A 19,779-nucleotide genomic window follows, 5' to 3' on the forward strand; every position below is an offset into this window, starting at 1 on the left:
CACGCGTTTCAAGATTCTATACGTTCTTACAAAGTTGTTGTGAATTTTTACCAATCACGTTATGCGTGGATGGAGTTCAATCTGCCAATTTATAACCTTGGCTCGATACAAATGAGAAATTGAAGCAAAAGAAAATTAAAGACAGTCGATTAACCAAGTCAGGATATTCGAGCCGAGATATTTATTCATCTTGGCTAGAAGATCTAGTAATTCAATATTAAGAATTTGAAACATGCAAAGATCTCCAACTCGTGACAATAAAGGTTTAAAGCAGAGGAAGAAAAAGCAGAGTGAAAAAATCTTCTATTCAAATCTTATAATATCAAATCCTTCATCCGAATTAAAGACTCCCTCTTAAACCTTAATACTGAATTAACCATTCTCCGGTTTTCTGGTTATGTTTTAATGAGTAAGACCGAAAAACATGAGTTCTAAACTACTCACTTCTTCCACAGTACCGCTCATTATGGATCAAATAGATTAATAAAAAATCAGTATGGCAAGAACACTAGCACGTATAACATCAAAACATTCGCCAAGAATTAATTTTGGTTCAAAATTTTTGTCACAATTTTTTTCGGTCAAGGCCTTTTAAACATGGACTCATGACCACACATATTATCTTCCGATATCATAGGCTATGATTTAATGAAAGCACATAAACATCACTGAATTGACATGATCACTCGAACTACATTCTCTTTCACAAACGAGAACAAAACTTTGATTTCACTAACTGAGCTATTCATTCTCAGATTCGAAAACTTTGATGTTCGTTGGAGAATTGTCTACTAATAAATGTCTTAAATATAGTTTTAGGATACTTGAAATTCATGTTTGAAAGGAAAAAAATTCAAACGAATCTCGAGATATGTAATATCACAATGATCAAGATTTGTCTTAGTAGAAAATAACTGTCCAAGTAAAATTAGCATTTGACATCATAAAAATGTTAATCTGAAAATTGTAATAGTAATCTAAATGCAAGAATTCGAAAATGCGACGTTGCACAAAATCTCTTTCATTAAACTTGTTGAAAATAGAAATAAATTGCTACTATAAAGCATAGACGCCCGGAAGACGGGAACGTTTACAAAAACAGACAAAAGAAAAACAATAAAACCTCACACGTACATTTATTATTTCACTATTAAAAACAAAAGTTTAAAGGCAAACTGTAACTTACACCCATTTATTCAAACTATAATAATGCGCACGTACGCTTTGTATGCTCATATCATTATTCAAACACATTGGAAACCAGACGGAAGCTTTCTGTTACAGGCGTTGAGAAGAACGCTGAGAGATATAGGAACGTTAAGGTTGATTCCCAGAATGTTAGCCCTAAGAGCAGTGCAGAGACAAACCGCAGCATCGACGTCAACTAAACCCTGGATGAGCGAGCAACATTGTTGAGCTGATGGTTGACCCAACTGGATGTTGAGTAGTCTGCTTAGGACATTTCCACATACACCAAGCTTGAGAGCATCTATAGGGCAGTTTCCAGATGAACCAGTGCTCGGAGGCGTGACCGGCCTAGGGTTTGGACTTGGGACCGATGGACTTGGAACCGAAGGACTTGGGACCGGCTTGGGCTTAGGACTTGGGACAGGCTTTTGTTTAGGACTTGGGTTGCAACCACAATCAGTTGCAGCGGTTAAGGTGAAAAATAGGATGTTGAGGGCGAAGAAAAGAGAAAGAGAGGTTGAGTTCTTTGATGTCATTGTTGTCTTTTTTTTTTTCTTTTCTTTTTCTAGGATGGGTGTTTCAAAGATTGAGTATGTTTAAGAGAGTGAGAGATGAAGAAAAATGAAAAGAGGATGTTGGTATTTATAGGGTTGTAGAAGGATAACAAGAGGACCAACTTGTTCTAGTATAATTGATTATTTTAAAAATATTTGTAATTTTACAAAACATCTGTTTTTATTTATTTGCTTGCGCTTATCTTCAACATATACAAACTCTGACCTTTTTATTTTCCTTTATGTAGATTCAAAGAACCTTGAAATTATTTGTTAGATCGTTTTTGTAAAACGATTATAATTAATAAATAATATATGATTCGTGCATTCATATTAGTATTATTGTGAAATTGTCAATGCTGTTATCATCACCACCATCATGAGTTCATGACCCCATTACACATTTTATCATATTCTCTTTGGCTTGTAGCCATTTTACTTGAGAGCTGTTACATCTTAGGTCCGTAAGATAGTTGCGCTCTGCACTCTTTCCCGAACCTTGCTTTGGAAGAAATGTATGTATTTATCACAAACTAGTCCCAGTAGAGGGAGAAGCTAAGGGCCCAAAAGTTTCGAGAACTTCCTTGAAAATATATGTTACATGTGAAACGTTTTCGAATTTTTGGATCCTCTTATGCATAAAGAAGGAGACATCAAAATCATTCATGAACCGGGATGGTCCGTTTACATGGTAGCCTCAAAATTACAAGTTTACAACTAGCTAATCGCAAATAGCAAGAGAATTTATACTTAACCTGTTTTTAAGGTTGTGTATACAGAACCTCCAACTTTTTATAATGTACATAAGGTAATAAGGTTGAAACGATTCATATTATCTTTTTTTTTTTTTTTTTTTTTTTTTTTTTTTTTTTTTTCTTACATCGATTCGTATTGTTTACGACTTAATATGTTTTTTTAAATTTTTTTTTTTACGACTTAATATGTTCCTACATTTTAGAGTTAGAACTATGGAGGTTTAATGATAAACTGATATTATATACAATGTTCTTTAATCTATGCTGTTATTTTCCATTTAGAAATACAACTAAAATTTTAGAAAATATTTTCACAAATAAAAAAACACAGGAATCTAGATTATGGGCATAATGCAAACATGAAACTAAAATGTGAACACTCATAACTTAGAGTAGCGCAAAATCATTTATTTTCTGGAAAAGGCTGGTTCTAATATTTATTAAAGTCAATAATAAATTTTGTCCTCCAAGAAAATATCATCTTTTCAGCAATGTTAGGAAAAAAAAATCAATTTGAAAAAATAACATTTATGACTTCTTAAAAAGAAACCAGGAACAAGGAAAACAAAACACAGTTTTTTAGGGAGTAGAAACACATTAATAATAAGGTTTCACTGTGCATATACTGTATCAAATTTTTTAAGGGATTTTTGCAAAAGAAACATGCAAATCGCTGTTTATTGCAATTTATCTTCTAAATCCAAAAAATGCAGGTTAATCCTGAAAAAGCGATATAATCCATTGTTATCACTGTCAAATTTGTAAAATATTGATAAATATTATGTATATAGTATATCAAACCGAAGTTTCCACAAAAAAAGTCCAAATCCATATTTTCAAATTTTTAAAATATATATTAATATACGTGACTGTAAAAAAGTTTAGAAAATACGTATAAGAATTATAATATATACGTAAACGGTAGTAAGCTAAGAAACTGCAGCTGGCATTAGCATTCTCGGACAATAATCATTTGATTGGCCAAACATGTTTTGTGGCTTAGTGGTTGTTGGATTTGGGGTAAGACGTCAACTCGCTTTTTTCGGATTCAATTTTTTATTCGAAACAAAGTTGTATGTATGCTGGGAATCGGGATGTAGATGCTTAGACTATTTATGTTATCAGGCGGCTATGTTGTATAGTCTTTACAAATCAAGTCGAACTAGATTCCTCCAGTTTGGTGTTGGAGTCCATTTGATTTCATATGATTAGTCGAATAGCTTAAGTTGTTTGTGGTTAGATTATTTTATTAGTTCTAGACCCCATTTTGATGATCACTCTGCTCACCCAAAATTAGAAAAAAGAAAATAATTTGATTGTATTGAACCTCCAATCCAAAATACAAAGGGAATATTTTAATACATAACGATTCACTATGTATATACTTTTTTTTTTGTCAACACATCCACTACGTATATGAAACATTTTTCATTTAGTTTAAGAACAAAATTACAACAGAAACACATATACGCGGAAAAGCGTTTACAAAATAGTGCTAAAGATAACTTAGACAAAAGATTAAAACATTAGACACTTCACTTGCATACATGCATGCAATTATTCGAACTCATGTAATGATTATAAAGAGAACACTGTGCGTGAGAGTAGTATGCATAGCTATATCGTTCAAGCACATTGGAAACCAGATGGAAGCTTTCTGTTACAAACGTGGAGAAGTACGCTGAGAGATATAGGGACGTTAAGGTTGATTTCGAGAATGTTAGCACTAAGAGCTGTGCATAGACAAACCGCAGCATCGACGTCAACCAAACCTTGGATGAGCGAGCAGCATGATTGAGATGATGGCTGACCCAATTGCACGTTAAGTAGACTGCTTAGGACATTGGCGCACACACCGAGTCTGAGAGCATCGATAGGACAGTTTCCAGATGAGCTAGGGGTGGTCGGAGGCGTGACCGGCCTAGGGTCAGGAGTTGGGACTGAAGGAGTTGGGACCTTAGGACTTGGGTTGCATCCACAATCAGCTGCAGTGGTTAAGGTGACAAAAAGGATATTGAGGGCAATGTAAAGAGCAAGAGAGGGTGAGTTATTTAAAGCCATTATTACTTTCAAAAGATGTATTTGGTGTTTTAAGAATTATTAAGTGTGTTTGGGAGAGAGAGATGAAGAAAATGAAGAGAGGTTGTGGATATTTATAGTGTTTTTTGAAAGATGTGAAGAGGACCAACTTGGTTTAGTTAAATTAATTATAGTTACAGATATTTGTAATTCTACAAAATATCTCATATTATATTTTCACTTATCTGTTGTACATATACATATTTTAATTTCTCGTTTTTGTTTTTTGAACATCAAACTTGATCATAATATTAAATGGGGCAAAAACATGTGGTGGTGCGGTCGATAATGGGGTCGATCCTATACATATGGTGGTGGTGTATGCGGCACTTACACCGAGTCGGAGAAGTGAGCTTTGGGAGAGGTTAATTGTGGTTTTGCAGGGGGTTAGTGAGCCGCTGATAATTGGTGGCGACTTTAACTATCGTTCGCCTGACGAGAGATCATGAGGCAATGGGCAGTTGTCTCAGGATTTCCTAGCTTTTGGATGGTGGATTCACCATAATTCTCTAATTGACATGGGTTTAGAGGGTAACAAATACATTTGGCGTAGAGAACGGGTGGTGAATACTTATGTTGCTAAACGCCTTGATCGGGTCTTATGTTGTGCACATACACGTTTGAGATGGCAGGAAGCGTCGGTAACTCATCTTCCTTTTTTGGCCTCGGATCATGCTCCGTTACATGTGCAGTTGTGTCCAATGGCCTGAGGGAACCCGAAGAGGAGACCATTTCTATTCGAAGCAGCGTGGTTGAATCATCCTAGATTTAAGGAGTTACTTGCAACATCCTGGGATTGAGCGGTGACAATGCCACTTGCTTTGCAAAAGTTGCAGGATACTCTTAAGGTGTGGAACCATGAAGTTTTTGGGGATATACTAAGGCGTAAGGAGAGCTTGGCGAATGATATCAAGGTTGTACAAGATCAGTTGGATATTTACCAATATGATGCACTATTACGGAAAGAAGAAGACTTGAACAAGGAGCTGGATATGGTTCTAGAGCAGGAGGAGATCCTCTGGTTCCAGAAATCTAGGGAGAAGTGGATCACTTTGGGAGAGAGAAATACTAAGTACTTTCACACTTCCATAGTTATACGCAGAAGAAAGAACAGAATCGAAATGATGAAGAATGCGGAAGGTAGATGGATATCTGATGCACAAGAGTTGGAGAATACGACAATAGACTTCTATAAGAATCTCTACTCTCTTGAGGGGGTTGATATGAATACAGAATGCTTGCTGGAAACAAGCTTTATGAGGTTGTTGCAAGTGGAAATGACTGAATTGAATCAAACCTTCTTTGTAGATGAAGTGGTGAAAGCGATTAAGAGTATGGGTAAGTTTAAATCCCCTGGTCCGGATGGTTTTTAACCTGGGTTTTACCATCAGGGCTGGGAGGTAGTGGGGCCATCGGTGATACGTTTTGTGTTGGAGTTCTTTGACCATGGGATTCTACCGGAGGCAACAAATGATGCTTTGGTGGTCCTGATCGATAAGGTGATGAATCCAGAGGTAATGTCACAATTTCGTCCCATCAGTTTATGCAACGTTCTGTTCAAGACGATTACAAAAACGATGGTGAACAGGATGAAGAAGGTGATACCTAAGCTTATTGGTCCTGCCCAGGCCAGTTTCATTCCAGGGAGATTAAGCACTGACAATATTGTTGTGGTTCAAGAGGCGGTACATTCAATGCGGCGTAAGAAAGGTAGAAAGGGGTGGATGTTACTGAAGCTGGACCTTGAAAAAGCATACGATCGTGTAAGGTGAGATTTCTTGGAAGAGACTCTGAAGGTTGCGGGTTTTTCAGAGAATTGGTGTCGCTGGATCATGCAATGTGTTGAGAGCCCGTTAATGACGATACTATGGAATGGGGAAAAACAGAGCCGTTTACACCATCGAGGGGACTGCGACAAGGAGACCCTGTCAAGTAACGCAACGGTAAATTCAACCTTCACTACAAGAAAACATGGAATTGCCGACTGCAATTTGCGACTTAAAACACAATCGCTAAATTTAACGACTGAATTGCGATTGTTTTGCTACTCAATAGCTACACAAATAAAACAGTCGCCAAATAGACGCTAATTCGAGACTAATGTATAATGTCGCATTGTAGTCGCCAATTTGCGACTAATTTGGCGACCGGGTTTTCAGTCGCCAATTGTTGCGACTAAGCAGGTACTATTTAGCGACTGGTTTATGTAATTTGGGCCTTAAACCAAATTTGGTCCGTAAGAAAACGGCCCAAACCCAAATCGATCTCATCTTAATCCCAAGAAAACGCTAATCCCTCATTTCTCTTCTTCCCCGAAAAAACCTTAGATCTCAATTGCTCTCAATCGAGAACCCTAAATTTTCATCCCGTTCTTGTTTCCCTTTTGTTGTTGATGGCCGGAGTAAAGAAAAGAGGAGGAGGAAGAAGAAACTCCCTAAATCCCACCTTTTTATGTATTTTCTTCTTCTCCTTCGTCGCAACATCATTTCTCACTCGTCCTCATCCATGGCTAGTGGTTTTCAAGAGAGAGTTGAAACGTTGTTGGCCTTGTCTCTGGATTCTCTGTAACTAGTTTCCTCATCACCACACCCACCCACGGTTGGTAAGTTCTCAGATCTACTCGATTTTCATTTTTTGTTTGTTGTTGTTTTCCTATTTTTTTTTTCAGTTTTAGATGTTCTCAGATCTACTGGATTGCATGTTGTTTTGATGATTGTAGCTGATCTCGACAGGGCAGATTTCTTCACCAGGAGATCTTACTATCGAATGCCATCATCACCGTTGCAGATCCGGCGGCTGTGGAGTCCGTGAACCCTAATTTTTTATGGACTTGTTTTTGTTATCTAATTTGGGCTTGTGTATTGTATAGGGCCCATGATTTATTGGATTGTAATTGTAAATTTTAAGGTCCATTATCATTATTTTGTTCTAATTCGGTTCGAATAAACCGAAACTGAATAACCCGAAATAACCGAATGCCCACGTATTACAAAATCAAATAATTCAATTTGACCGGATTTACAAGAAAAAACCTGATAAATCGATAATTAAACAGTCGTAAAACAATCACGAAAATGTACACGGATCAGTAACCAAAACAGTCGCAAATGAGTAACCAAATCAGTCACTAAAGCGTTGCAACTCAGTCGCCATTTTAGCGACTGTTTCGCGAGGGAACAACGACCAAAACTATCAGTCGCCAATTCGTAGCTATTTGCCGACTATTTAGCGACTGATTTTTTTAGCGACGCTCTGTTTAGCGACTACAGTTTTCAGTCGCCAAATAGTCGTTACTAAGTATTTGCGACTGTTTAGTGACTGTTTTTGTAGTCGGCAATTCTATGTTTTCTTGTGGTGCTTTGATCTAAGTGTTCTTATATGTTTCTACTTAGGAGATGAGTAACAATAAAGTAAAAGACCCCAAGAATTTAACGAGTTCCCCGATTGGTTACGGGTACGTCTCGTGAGGGATCTCTTGCCCTCAAACTTCCACTATAGAAATCAAGGTTACACAAAGCTCTCAAAGAGATTACAAGAAACGACTTAAGAGAAGATAAAAAACGATACATAAGAAGACAAACCCTAGCTTGTATATAAAGGCTATGTTTCCCTTCTACGTCTTAACCGACTTTGTACGTGTGGACTTCTATTACCAAAAGCCCAACTCCTCTTCTCTTTATTCTTCTTGTAATGTGAGGTCCATTTTACTTTGGCCCAAGAAGAAACAAGTTGTGGACTGGTCAACTCTTTCAATCTCCACCTTTGACCAAACACAACTTTGTCTTCTCGGCTGGACACGCTCGACACTCTTCTCTTCTATAGTTTCATGAGACAATTTTTAACATCTTCGATTATGTCTCAAACCGTTATCGGCGTCACTCTCCGTATGTGTCTATCCCCAACCCTTCTCCGATTTCTATGTCTAGTTCCGATGTCTCTGACTCCTTCGGTGTCATCTCCGTCGTCGTTCCTCACGGTGTCAATTTGCGACTCCGATCTCCGAAATTGAGAATGACGAAATTAAGCTCCACATTCTTCTTAGAAAATTTATTCTCCTTGCTTAGAAATTAATTCCGTTAATTGCTTTGAAACACAAGCTAACCCACTTTTTGTTTCACTCCTTGCAATTTCTCACGCTGAATTCTTCACCGATGTGTAGCACATGTAAAGGATTCTAAACTTAGTTTCAGCTTTGTTTAGACTCATAAATCTTCACTTTACAGTATCTAAGATATATGCTGAAACTCAATAACTTTTTACTGTTTTGCGAGATCCAAACCACCGAACAACAATTTCTAGTCACTAATTTCGTCAGACTCTTTCATAGATTCAGCTAACCTTCCAAGACTCTTTATTCTTAGTCTTAGGACCTGTTTAGTACATCAAATAGAGCTCCCCATTTCAGCTGAACCAGAAAACTAACCCGTTTCCTTTGCTTGTCTGAGGCACCCACTGATCCTGAGCTTCTCCCCACAGCTTCAGACGACTCTGAGCTGTAGCAGACCTTCTTCAAATCGATTAGCAGGTAATGATTTAGTAAGTATATCTGCTGGATTGATTGATGTGTGAATCTTCTCAACCAAAATTTTACCTTGTTCAACCATATCTCTGATAAAATGGTGCTTCACAGCTATATGTTTGTCCTCTCATGGAATACACTGTTTTTCGCCATACATAGAGCACTTTGTGAGTCGCAAAATACTTTAACCTGTGATTGAACAAAACCCAAATAAGAACATATTCCTTTCAGCCAAACTGCTTCCTTAGCTGCCTCTGTTAGTGACATATATTCTGATTCTGTGCTTGAAATTGCAACAACTTGTTGCAAACCCGATCTCCAACTTACTGTGTTACCTCCAACTTGAAATATGTAACCAGTAATAGATCTTCTTCTGTCTAGATCCTTAGCATGATCTGCATCACAAAACCCTTGAGCCTGAAAATCCAACTGCTTTGTAAAAGTTAGATTAAGATCCAATGTATACCTTTTAAGTACCCCATGATACATTTTACTGCCTGCCAATGAGATCTTCCTAGTTTTCCCATAAATCTACTCACTAAACCCACTGCATAAGCCAAATATAGCCTTGATCCCACTATAGCGTACATTAAACTACCAACTACACTTGCATATGGAATTTTCTCCATGAGTTTAGCCTCTGTTGCTTCTTCCTCTTGACTTAAACTCTTAAGTTTGAATTGACAACCTATGGGAGTAGCCACATGTGTTGCGTCAAACATAATAAATGTTTTAAGCACTTGACTTAGATACCTTCCTTGTGATAGTTTCAGAATTCCCTTCTCCCTATCTCTGATAACCTCCATACCCAAGATTCTGTTTGATGGGCCTAAGTCCTTCATTTCAAACTCTTCCATCAGACTGTTTTTCAACTTTTGAATTTCTTTCATGTCCTTGGAAGCAACAAGCATATCACCCACGTAGATTAGTAAGTACACTTTATTTGTTTCATCCGAGCCTTTGAAATAAACACATGGATCATATTCACTTCTATGAAAATCTTGATTCTTCATAAATTCATTGAATCTCTTATTTCACTGTCTTGGACTTTGCTTTAAACCATAGAGTGATTTAACCAAGCGACACACTCTATCTTCCTTCCCTTTAACTTCAAATCCTACAGGCTGATGCATGTAGATTTCTTCTTCCAATAAACCATGTAGAAAGGCTGTTTTAAAATCAAGTTGTTCTAACTCCAGGTCTTGATTAGCTACAGCTGATAAGAGAAGTCTAATCGACACTTGTTTCACCACATGAGCAAAAACTTCATTGTAGTCTATGCCTTCCACCTGTGAGAATCCTTGTGCAACCAACCTAGCTTTAAATCTAGGTTCTTCAACTCCTGGAATTCCTGGTTTCCTTTTGAAAATCCACTTGCAGCCAATAATCCTCTTATTTTCTGGTGCTTTAACCAGATTCCATGTGCCATTCTACTTATGAGATTCCATTTCTTCATCCATTGCACCATCCCATAACTTCCAGTCTTTATTTTCCTTAGCTTCTGAGTAGGATGCAGGCTCATATAGATCAACAACTCCTGCTCCAGATAATGCATATGCTACAAAATTTAAATCCGCAAACTTTGTAGGTGGTTTGACCTGTCTCCTTACTCTATCCCTGGCTAGGAGATAATTATCTAAGTTTTCTTGATCTTTTGTATCTTCATTACTTTCATCATTGTCAGTTTCTGGAGATTCTGAATATGAACTTTCGGTATCTCCACCTTCAGCTGAATTTTCTGTTTCTGAGATAACTCCACCTTCAGCTGAACTCTCTTCTTGCAGATTTTTATTTGAAGGACCCTGAATGAGATCTTTGTTGAAAGTTACTTTCTTAGTCTTCCTTTGCGTCTGTTCTTTAGGTTCCAAAAGATCTTTGTAGACTTCCTCCTCATTAAACACCACATCCCTACTAGTCGTACACCTTAGTTCCTCTGGAATCCACACTCTATAACCTTTCACATTTTGAGGATAGTCCATAAAGACACCTTTGATGGCTCTTGGTTCTGTCTTACCTTGAGTAATGTGAACATAGGCAGTGCATCCGAACCTTCTCAAGTGTGATAAATCTGGTTTCATTCCTGACCAGACTTCTTTCAGTAGCTTGTATTCTATTGAAGAATTTGGTGATTTGTTAATCAAGTAGACTACTATAGATGCAGCTTATGCCCAAAACTTTTGCTCCAGACCAGTTTCAGAAAGCATGCATCTTACTTTATCCATGATAGACCTGTTCATACGCTCAGAAACTCCATTTTGTTGAGTAGTGTATGTACAAGTTCTATGTCTCTTGATACCAGATTCCTTACATAACTCATCCATCTGATTGTTACAGAACTCCAAGCCATTATCAGTTCTTAAACACTTGATTTTCTTCACCATCTGATTCTCAACTGCAATCTTCCATTCCTTGAATCTAGAGAATACTTCATTCTTTGTTCTTAAAAAATAGATTCAAACCTTTCTTGAATAATCATCTATAAAAGTAACAAAGTACTAACATTCTGCAAGGCTCATGGGAGTTGAAGGAGAACCCATAAATCTGAATGTATGTAGTCTAAAGTCCCTTTCGAAGTATGTTTTCCCTTTGCAAAGCTCTGCTTGTGTGACTTTCCTAGCACAATTCTCACAAAAGCCCAAGGTCTTCACTTCCTTGTAAGGCAGATAGTCATTCTTTACTAACAACTGCATACTCTTTAGACTCATATGTCCCAGCCTTGAATGCCACCTTGCTGTCATGTCAATGTCCAGTTTAGCTACTAAAACTTCATTCTTCGTGACAGTTCCTTCAAGGTAGTATAGCCCATCCACGTACTTTCCTGAAATCACCTTTTGATCCCCTCTACAAAACTGAATTCTGAAATCCTTACCCTCATATTTGCAGCCTGACTTCTCAAGAAGTCCATATGATATTAGATTTCTGCCAACATATGGCATATATTTAACTTCACTTAAGATCACTTGTGTGCCATCATGATTCAGAATCCTTATCTTCCCCATTCCTTTAACATCACTATGTGTGTTATTAGCCATTAACACTTTTTCTCCTTCAAATTCTATAAGATCAAACAACAGATCTTTGTTAGGAGTGATGTGGAATGTGAATCCTGAATCCATGACCCATTCATCTTTAGGTTCTTGTATACTTGCTGTGAGAATAAGAGGTTCAACACTACTTGATGCAATGTTTGCAGATTCCACTGGGTTCTTCTGGTGATTATTGTTCTTCCTCGCAGGACAATCTCTTTTCCAGTGACCATCTTTTCCACAAATCACGCAACCTTTGGTATTGTTATGCCTTTGTCTTGATTGTGATCTAGCCTTGCTTTTAGATCGTCCTCTACCTTGATTATTGTTTCTTTGATTTTGTCTACCTCTGGAACTGACAAACAAACCTTCTGCAGGAGACTTTGAACCCGACGTTTCCTTAAGATCTAGCTCTTTAGATCTCGCCGCACTAGCTACTTCTTCAAACGTTATGCCTTCTCGACTATATTTGAGAGTTTCTCTTAAGAGTCCATACTTCGCTGGAAGTGAATTCAAAAGAAGAACATCTTGTACCCCGTCTGGAACTTCAATATTCAGATTTCTTAGGTCTGCAATCATCTTCAAGAACTCATCGATATTCTCATCGATTGTCTTTCTCTCTTGCATCTTGAACGTGTATACCTTTAGCTGAAGATATACTCTGTTTGGTAAGGTTTTTACCATGAACAGGCGCTCTAGCATCGTCCATGTCTCTGCAGCAGTAGTGCACTTTTCAATCTTTCTCAGCACCTTATCTCCAACATTTAAGAAGATAATGTACATTGCTTTTTCACATCATTCTTTCCTTTCTGTTTCATCTGCGATTCTCTTTTTCATGTTAGCAGGATCAGCTTCTTCTACTTCTGTTAATGGTGGGGCTTGCTCAACCAATACATCCTTCAACCCAAGTATTCTCAGATTTGCAAACATCCTTGTCTTCCACAGAGAGAAGTCTCCTGATCCGTCAAATCTCGGAACCTCAAGCTTTGAATTCGTCATCTTGAATCAAGTAAGTCCTCCAACACAACCTGTTGCTCTGATACCACTTGTCAAGTAACGCAGCGGTAAATTCAACCTTTGATCTAAGTGTTCTTATGTGTTTCTACTTAGGAGATGAGTAACAATAAAGTAAAAGACACCAAGAATTTAACGAGTTCCCCGACTGGTTACGGGTACGTCTTGTGAGGGATCTCTTGCCCTCAAACTTCCACTATAGAAATCAAGCTTACACAAAGCTCTCAAAGAGATTACAAGAAACGGCTTAAGAGAAGGTAAACAACGATACATAAGAAGACAAACCCTAGCTTATATATAAAGGCTATGTTTCCCTTCTACATCTTAACCGACTTTGTACGTGTGGACTTCTATTACCGAAAGCCCAACTCCTCTTCTCTTTATTCTTCTTGTAATGTGATGTCCATTTCACTTTGGCCCAAGAAGAAACAAGTTGTGGACTGGTCAACTCTTTCAATCTCCACCTTTGACCAAACACAACTTTGTCTTCTCGACTGGACACGCTCGACACTCTTCTCTTCCATAGTTTCATGAGCCGATTTTTAACATCTTCGATTATGTTACAAACCGTTGTCGGCGTCACTCTCCGTATGTGTCTATCCCAAACCCTTCTCCGATTTCTATGTAGAGTTCCGATGTCTCCGACTCCTTCCGGTGTCATCTCCGACGTCGTTCCTCACGGTATCAATTTGCGACTCCGATCTCCGAAATTGAGAATGACAAAATTAAACTCCACCTTCTCCTTAGAACCTAGGTCCTCTAAACAATTTATTCTCCTTGCTTAGAAATTAATTCCGTTAATTGCTTTGAAACAAAGGCTAACCCACTTTTTGTTTCACTCCTTGCAATTTCTCATGCTGAATTCTTCACCGATGTGTAGCACAGGTAAACGATTCTAAACTTAGTTTCAGCTTTGTTTAGACTCCTAAATCTTCACTTTACAGTACCTAAGATATATGCTGAAACTCAATATATTCTTACTGTTTTGCGAGATCCAAACCACCGAGCAACAATTTCTAGTCACTAATTTCGTCAGACTCTTTCACAGATTCATGTAACCTTCCAAGACTCTTTATCCTTAGTCTTAGGACCTGTTTAGTACATCAAATAGAAGAGATTTGTGAATTATCGTCACCATCATCTGATTGTGGCACAAATCCGGGTTATTAGAAGGGTTTTGGAGAGGTTTTGCCTTGCTTCAGGACAAAAGGTGAGTTTGGAGAAGTCTAAAATCTTTTTCTCTCAGAATGTGAGTCGGATCTGGAGGAACGTATTGGTGTGGAAAGTGGAATAAAGTCAACTAAAGATTTGGGTAAATATCTTGGTATGCTAGTGTTACATAAAAGGATTAACAAGGAGACCTTTAGGGATGTTCTTGAGAAAGTAAACTCACGTTTGGCTGGTTGGAAGGGTCGCTTTCTTAGTTTTGCTAGACGGCTAACCCTCACCAGGGCGGTTCTCTCCTCCATCCCAATCCACTCTATGAGTACAATTTACCTACCAAAGTCTACTTTTGGTATGTTGGATAAAATCTCGTGGGAGTTCGTATGGGGTAGTAATACGGAGAAGAGAAAGGTCCACTTATTGTCATGGGAGAAAGTGTGCACACCAAAATGGGAGGGTGGAATGGGTATACGGAAGGGTTGGGGGATGAATATAGCTCTGCTAGGAAAAGTGGGATGGCGGTTACTACATGATAGTAGTGGTCTCTGGGCAAGGGTGTTAAGAGCGAAGTATAAGGTGGGGGATGTTCATGATGGGTCTTGGCATAAGTCTAAAGGGACGTGGTCCCCGACGTGGCGTAGTGTGTGTAAGGGTTTGAGTGAAGCAATTTTGCCAGGGTTAAGCTGGGTGGTGGGAGATGGAAAGGATGTGAGGTTCTGGTCGGATAAGTGGCAACTGAATACAACACTGTTGGAAGTCGCGGCTGGGGAGGTACCAGATACCCATAGTGAGATGAGAGTCAGTGATGTGTGGAGAAATGGTACGGGTGGCAGTTAGGCTATCTGATACAATATTTATCAGACTTTACACAACTCCAGTTGCGATCTGTGGTGATTGATAGTGTCACAGGTGCATCTGATAGGTTGTCGTGGAGTGGGACTCCGGATGGTTGTTATACTGTAAGCTCTGCGTATTCGATGGTGAACAGTAGTGCAAAGTCGAGACAATGTATGAATAAGATTTTTGGCTGTATCTGGCGGGTCAAGACAACATAGAGGATTCAATGCTTTTTTGGCTTGTTGCTCACCAAGTAGTGTTGACAAATGCGGAACGATTCCGAAGGCATATGAGTGACTCCAAACTTTGTTCTATCTGTCAGGGTGGGGACGAGACACTATTACATGTGTTGCGTGATCGTCCAGCAATGGCTGAGGTTTGGGAGAGGTTGGTCCCACAAAGGAAGCTACACTCGTTCTTTGCAGCATCGTTGCTGGAATGGCTGTATGTGAACTTGAATGAGTCAACGGAGAGGAATGAGTACTCGTGGGCTATTTTGTTTGCAGGAGCAGTTTGGTGGGGGTGGAAATGGAGGTGTGGTGATATTTTTGGTGGCATGGGTCTCTTTCGCGATCGAGTGCGGTTTCTCAAAGATTTGGCGACGGAGTGTTACTAAGCGCATTTGGCTGTGAGAGGTGTGACAACTGAATGCATAAGGGAAGAACGTCTGATAGCTTGGATACCACCACGTGTGGGCTGGTTCAAACTTAACACAGATGGGGCATCGCATGGAAAACCGGGAAGAGCTACAGCAGGAGGCGTGTTGAGAGATGGTGATGGTAACTGGGTAGCTGGTTTTGGGCTCAATATAAGAGTTTGTTCTTCTCCTCTTGCAGAGCTTTGGGGTGTATACTATGGGTTGGTCACGACATGGGAGAAGAGAGTTACGCGGGTGGAGCTCGAGGTGGACTCGAGTATGGTGGTGGGTTTTCTCACGTCAGGGATCAATGGTTCTCATTCCCTGTCGTTCCTAGTACGCTTGTGCTATGGCTTTATCTCAAGGGACTGGTCAGTCCGTATTTTTCACGTGTATAGGGAAGCTAACCGTCTTGCAGATGGGTTAGTTAACTATGCTTTCACTCTTCCTTTTGGTTTTTATGCTTTTGATGTTTGCTCGGATGCTTTGAGGGGCATTATGATTGAGGACATTGTTGGTTGTTCAAGGCCAAGAATGATCCGGCTGTAGTTTTTTTTACTTCTGTTCTTTTAATAAACGAGGAGGTTTATCTCCCCTTGTCTTCACCAAAAAAAAATATATTAAATGGAGCAAAAATCCCGATGTATCTAACAATTTCTCAATATTTTCTTAGTAGAAAAAATTAATCCAAAACATTTAGTCTTGGTCATGAGCCCGATGAGTTTTTTTCATGGACTGGCTTCCACCAATCAAAGTTTCTTCATCAAACCCTCTTGTTTGATTGTATAATATGCATGTTTGAACTACATAAGATTGTACTGGTATGATAAGAATTTCATTTTTTTTTGTCAACCATCGGGCCACAACTGGCCGGCCCATTAGTCAAATCCCTACATTCGTAGGAAGCAAGATTCGATCCTGAATGCGATGGTGCCGTGTGCATTAAGAACTTACCATTAGCCACTGCACTAAGGTCACTTCACAAGAATTTCATTTTTTTTCTTCTGAAGAATGTAATAAATTTTTTTATCTGCTAGCTATTATGTACAATTCTTAAAGTATCACACTCTCAAGTCTCTTGCCAATAATACTATATGTTTTAAAAATACTATCAAAAGTTTTTTTTTTAAATACCACAAAACAAAAATTAAACTTTAACCTTCAAAATTAATTCTTAAATTCTTAACAAGAAACACTATCTCTTAAAAAAGTATACCTTAAATTTAAAATGGTCAATCCAAAATTAAAAATATAAATTTGAAAGATTTAAAAATCAATTTTTTGTGTTTGTGGTATTTTTGGAAAACCAAAAGTTTTAGTGATATTTTTAAAACATATACTATTTTTGGCAGCAAAACTTGAAAGTTTGGTATTTTGAGGATTTTCTCTACTTATATTGGTTCATACGATAATAAAGTTAAATCCTAACTTTGATAACCTACTATGATATAAAACGATACTGATCCATCAAGGAATGTAACTAATTAAGTTTGAGAAGTTTGAGAAATTATGTGAACATATTCAAAATTTAGAGTTTCGTAAAGTCAAATAATAACATTTTGTTACGAAATAAAATATAATGTTTTAGTTTGGTAGGACAAAAAAAAAATTAGAGCCAATACTATTCGTACTGAAAGCAATAATCATCGTTTTCAGCAATGCAAAGACAAACAAAATAAAAGTCAATTAAGAAAATAATAACACGGTGATGTGGAAACATTAATAAAAACAAATTAGTAGGTATAAATAACTATTTCAAATGTCAATTACATTTTTGGTACCGCTTTTTCAAGTGGTTAACTTTTCACCACCGGTCGTATGTGAGATAATTAGTCCCATTTTTCATTTCATAATTAATACATACTAGAGTCTAGGGCTATAGGAGACTATACGTACATACATTTGTTTTCATCATTTTTTGAAATAATAGATAATTAAATTTCTTTTAAGTAAACGAATATATTACCAAAATTAATGAGTTTTGTGAAAAACAGTTGATGTTAATATATATGCATTTCGTATGCTTTAGACAATATCATTAATTTATATATCAGTTATTATATATATATATATATATATATATTAGTATCACCAATCTCCACCCATCGTTACTAAAAATACAACTAAAAGCTAGACTACAAAACAATATAGCCGAGTAAGTAGCGAAAAAGGGCGATTTCTCAGATTGTTCCTAGCCGACGACTTGGCCTCACGCCACTGTTGAGAATCTCTTCCTCATTAACGGTTTCTCAGTTCGAAGAGAAAGAAGAAGTAATTCATATTGGACAAACGTTTATTCGGCATAGACCAGCATCACCTAAAACTCATGCTACTCAGAAACCTCAACCTGAACGTCCAAAGGCAGGAAAAGGTAAGAAATCAACAAATACTCTTCAAAGGAAAGATTTTGTCTCCGGTCCTTTTGTTCAGATGGAGGCAAATAATACTAAGAAATCAAAGGCTCAACTTTGTAAGCATTCCACCATTGGACACTCCCTCACACAAGGACGTTCCCATCATCAAGCTTGAAAGCTAGTATTTCAATATCTTTTGTAGTTTTTCCATGATGATGAATGTTTTTTGTTATAATATTCGGGGGTTGAATAAAAATCAAATACAACTTCAGCTTAAGAGTTGGGTTAGGTCAAACAGACCATCTTTAGGAGCCATTTTAGAAACTCATGTCCAACACGAGAATGCATCATCTATCTTAGCTACTAACTTCCCGGGATGGAAGTATGATTACAACTACTCTTCTCAAGCTCAAAATGGAAGAATCTGGTTGATTCTTTTGTCCAACCAATCCTTATATATCCAACAATAAAGGTCTTTATATATCAAAAAACGGATCAGGTTCTTACTTGTGGAGTTTTATGATCTTTTGTCCAACCAATCCTTCACAATCTCCTTTGTTTATGCCTGAAACTGCAAGATAGCTTGGAGGGAACTCTGGAGTACTATAAAGGAAATGCACCGAAACAGCCTCTTGAGAAGTCGGCCATGGTTGCTACTTGGAGACTTTAACCAGATACTACGGGTGGCCGAACATTATTCTCTTTATCCTTATCCTCTTCCACTTCAAGGTATGGCAGAGTTTCAGTCCTGCGTAGATCATTGTGAACTACCAGAACTAACCAGTAGAGGACCAACGAGGCTTGGTTGGCAACTTACCCTCAGGCGTATTGGATCACTCACCAATCCTAGTATCGACAATGAACTCTATAGAGAGAAGGAAGGTGCCATTCAAATTCTACTCTTTCTTTACAAAGCATCCTGACTACCCAAGTTTAATTTATCCAGCTTGGAATATCCCTGGTATCCAAGGCTCAATGATGTATTATCTTTGTCAGAAACTCAAAGCAGTCAAGCTTGGTTGTAGAGGTGCTTAACGGGAACAACTACAGCAATATACAAGCTAGAACGGCGGAAGCTCATGATTCTCTCACCTTACTCCAGAATGAAATACTTACTCATCCATCTTTCACTTTGTTCGACAAAGAAAAGGTAGCTAGAAGGAAATGATTGTCTTATCCTCTGCAGAAGAGTCATTCCTCAGAAAGAAGTCAAAATTTTGTTGGTGCGCAGAAGGAGATGCCAACACAAATTTCTTCCACAACTCTATCATAGGGCATCAAGTAATGAACCTAATTTGGTCCTTACTCAATCAGGATGGAGAAAGAGTTACCGACAAAAACATGCTCAAGGATATGGTGGTTGACTATTACAAGCAATTGCTGGGTACAAAGGACTCCTCGGTGCAGCCACTATCAGCTGAAAGGATCAAATTGCTCAATTTTATCAGATGCTCTTTTGAGATGTATACTCATCATGCTGCAATTCCTACGCCGGAAGAAATTACTAATACTCTATTCTCCCTACGAAGAAGCAAAGCACCAAGACCCGACGGTTTTATAATATTCTTCATTAATTCATAGGGAACAGTTGGTCCAGCCTTGCTGGAAGCTGTTTTGGAATTCTTTAAAATGGGCAGGCTAATGAAGCAGGT

General features: G+C 38.1%; 1 protein-coding gene and 1 pseudogene across 1 annotated transcript; both read right to left on the reverse strand.

The window, feature by feature from the left end:
• Positions 1 to 1,005: 1,005 nt before the first annotated feature.
• Positions 1,006 to 1,812, reverse strand: LOC104737258 (lipid transfer protein EARLI 1). The gene has a single exon (XM_010457394.3). It carries the CDS (start codon positions 1,722 to 1,724, stop codon positions 1,245 to 1,247), a length of 480 nt encoding a protein of 159 aa, XP_010455696.1. The 5' UTR covers positions 1,725 to 1,812; the 3' UTR covers positions 1,006 to 1,244.
• Positions 1,813 to 3,910: 2,098 nt separating this feature from the next.
• On the reverse strand, positions 3,911 to 4,604 carry LOC104737259 (lipid transfer protein EARLI 1 pseudogene; annotated as a pseudogene).
• Positions 4,605 to 19,779: the final 15,175 nt, after the last annotated feature.

Source organism: Camelina sativa, chromosome 13 (genome assembly GCF_030686135.1).
Source record: "Camelina sativa cultivar CO46 ecotype springtype chromosome 13, ASM3068613v1".
NCBI classification, from domain to species: domain Eukaryota; kingdom Viridiplantae; phylum Streptophyta; class Magnoliopsida; order Brassicales; family Brassicaceae; genus Camelina; species Camelina sativa.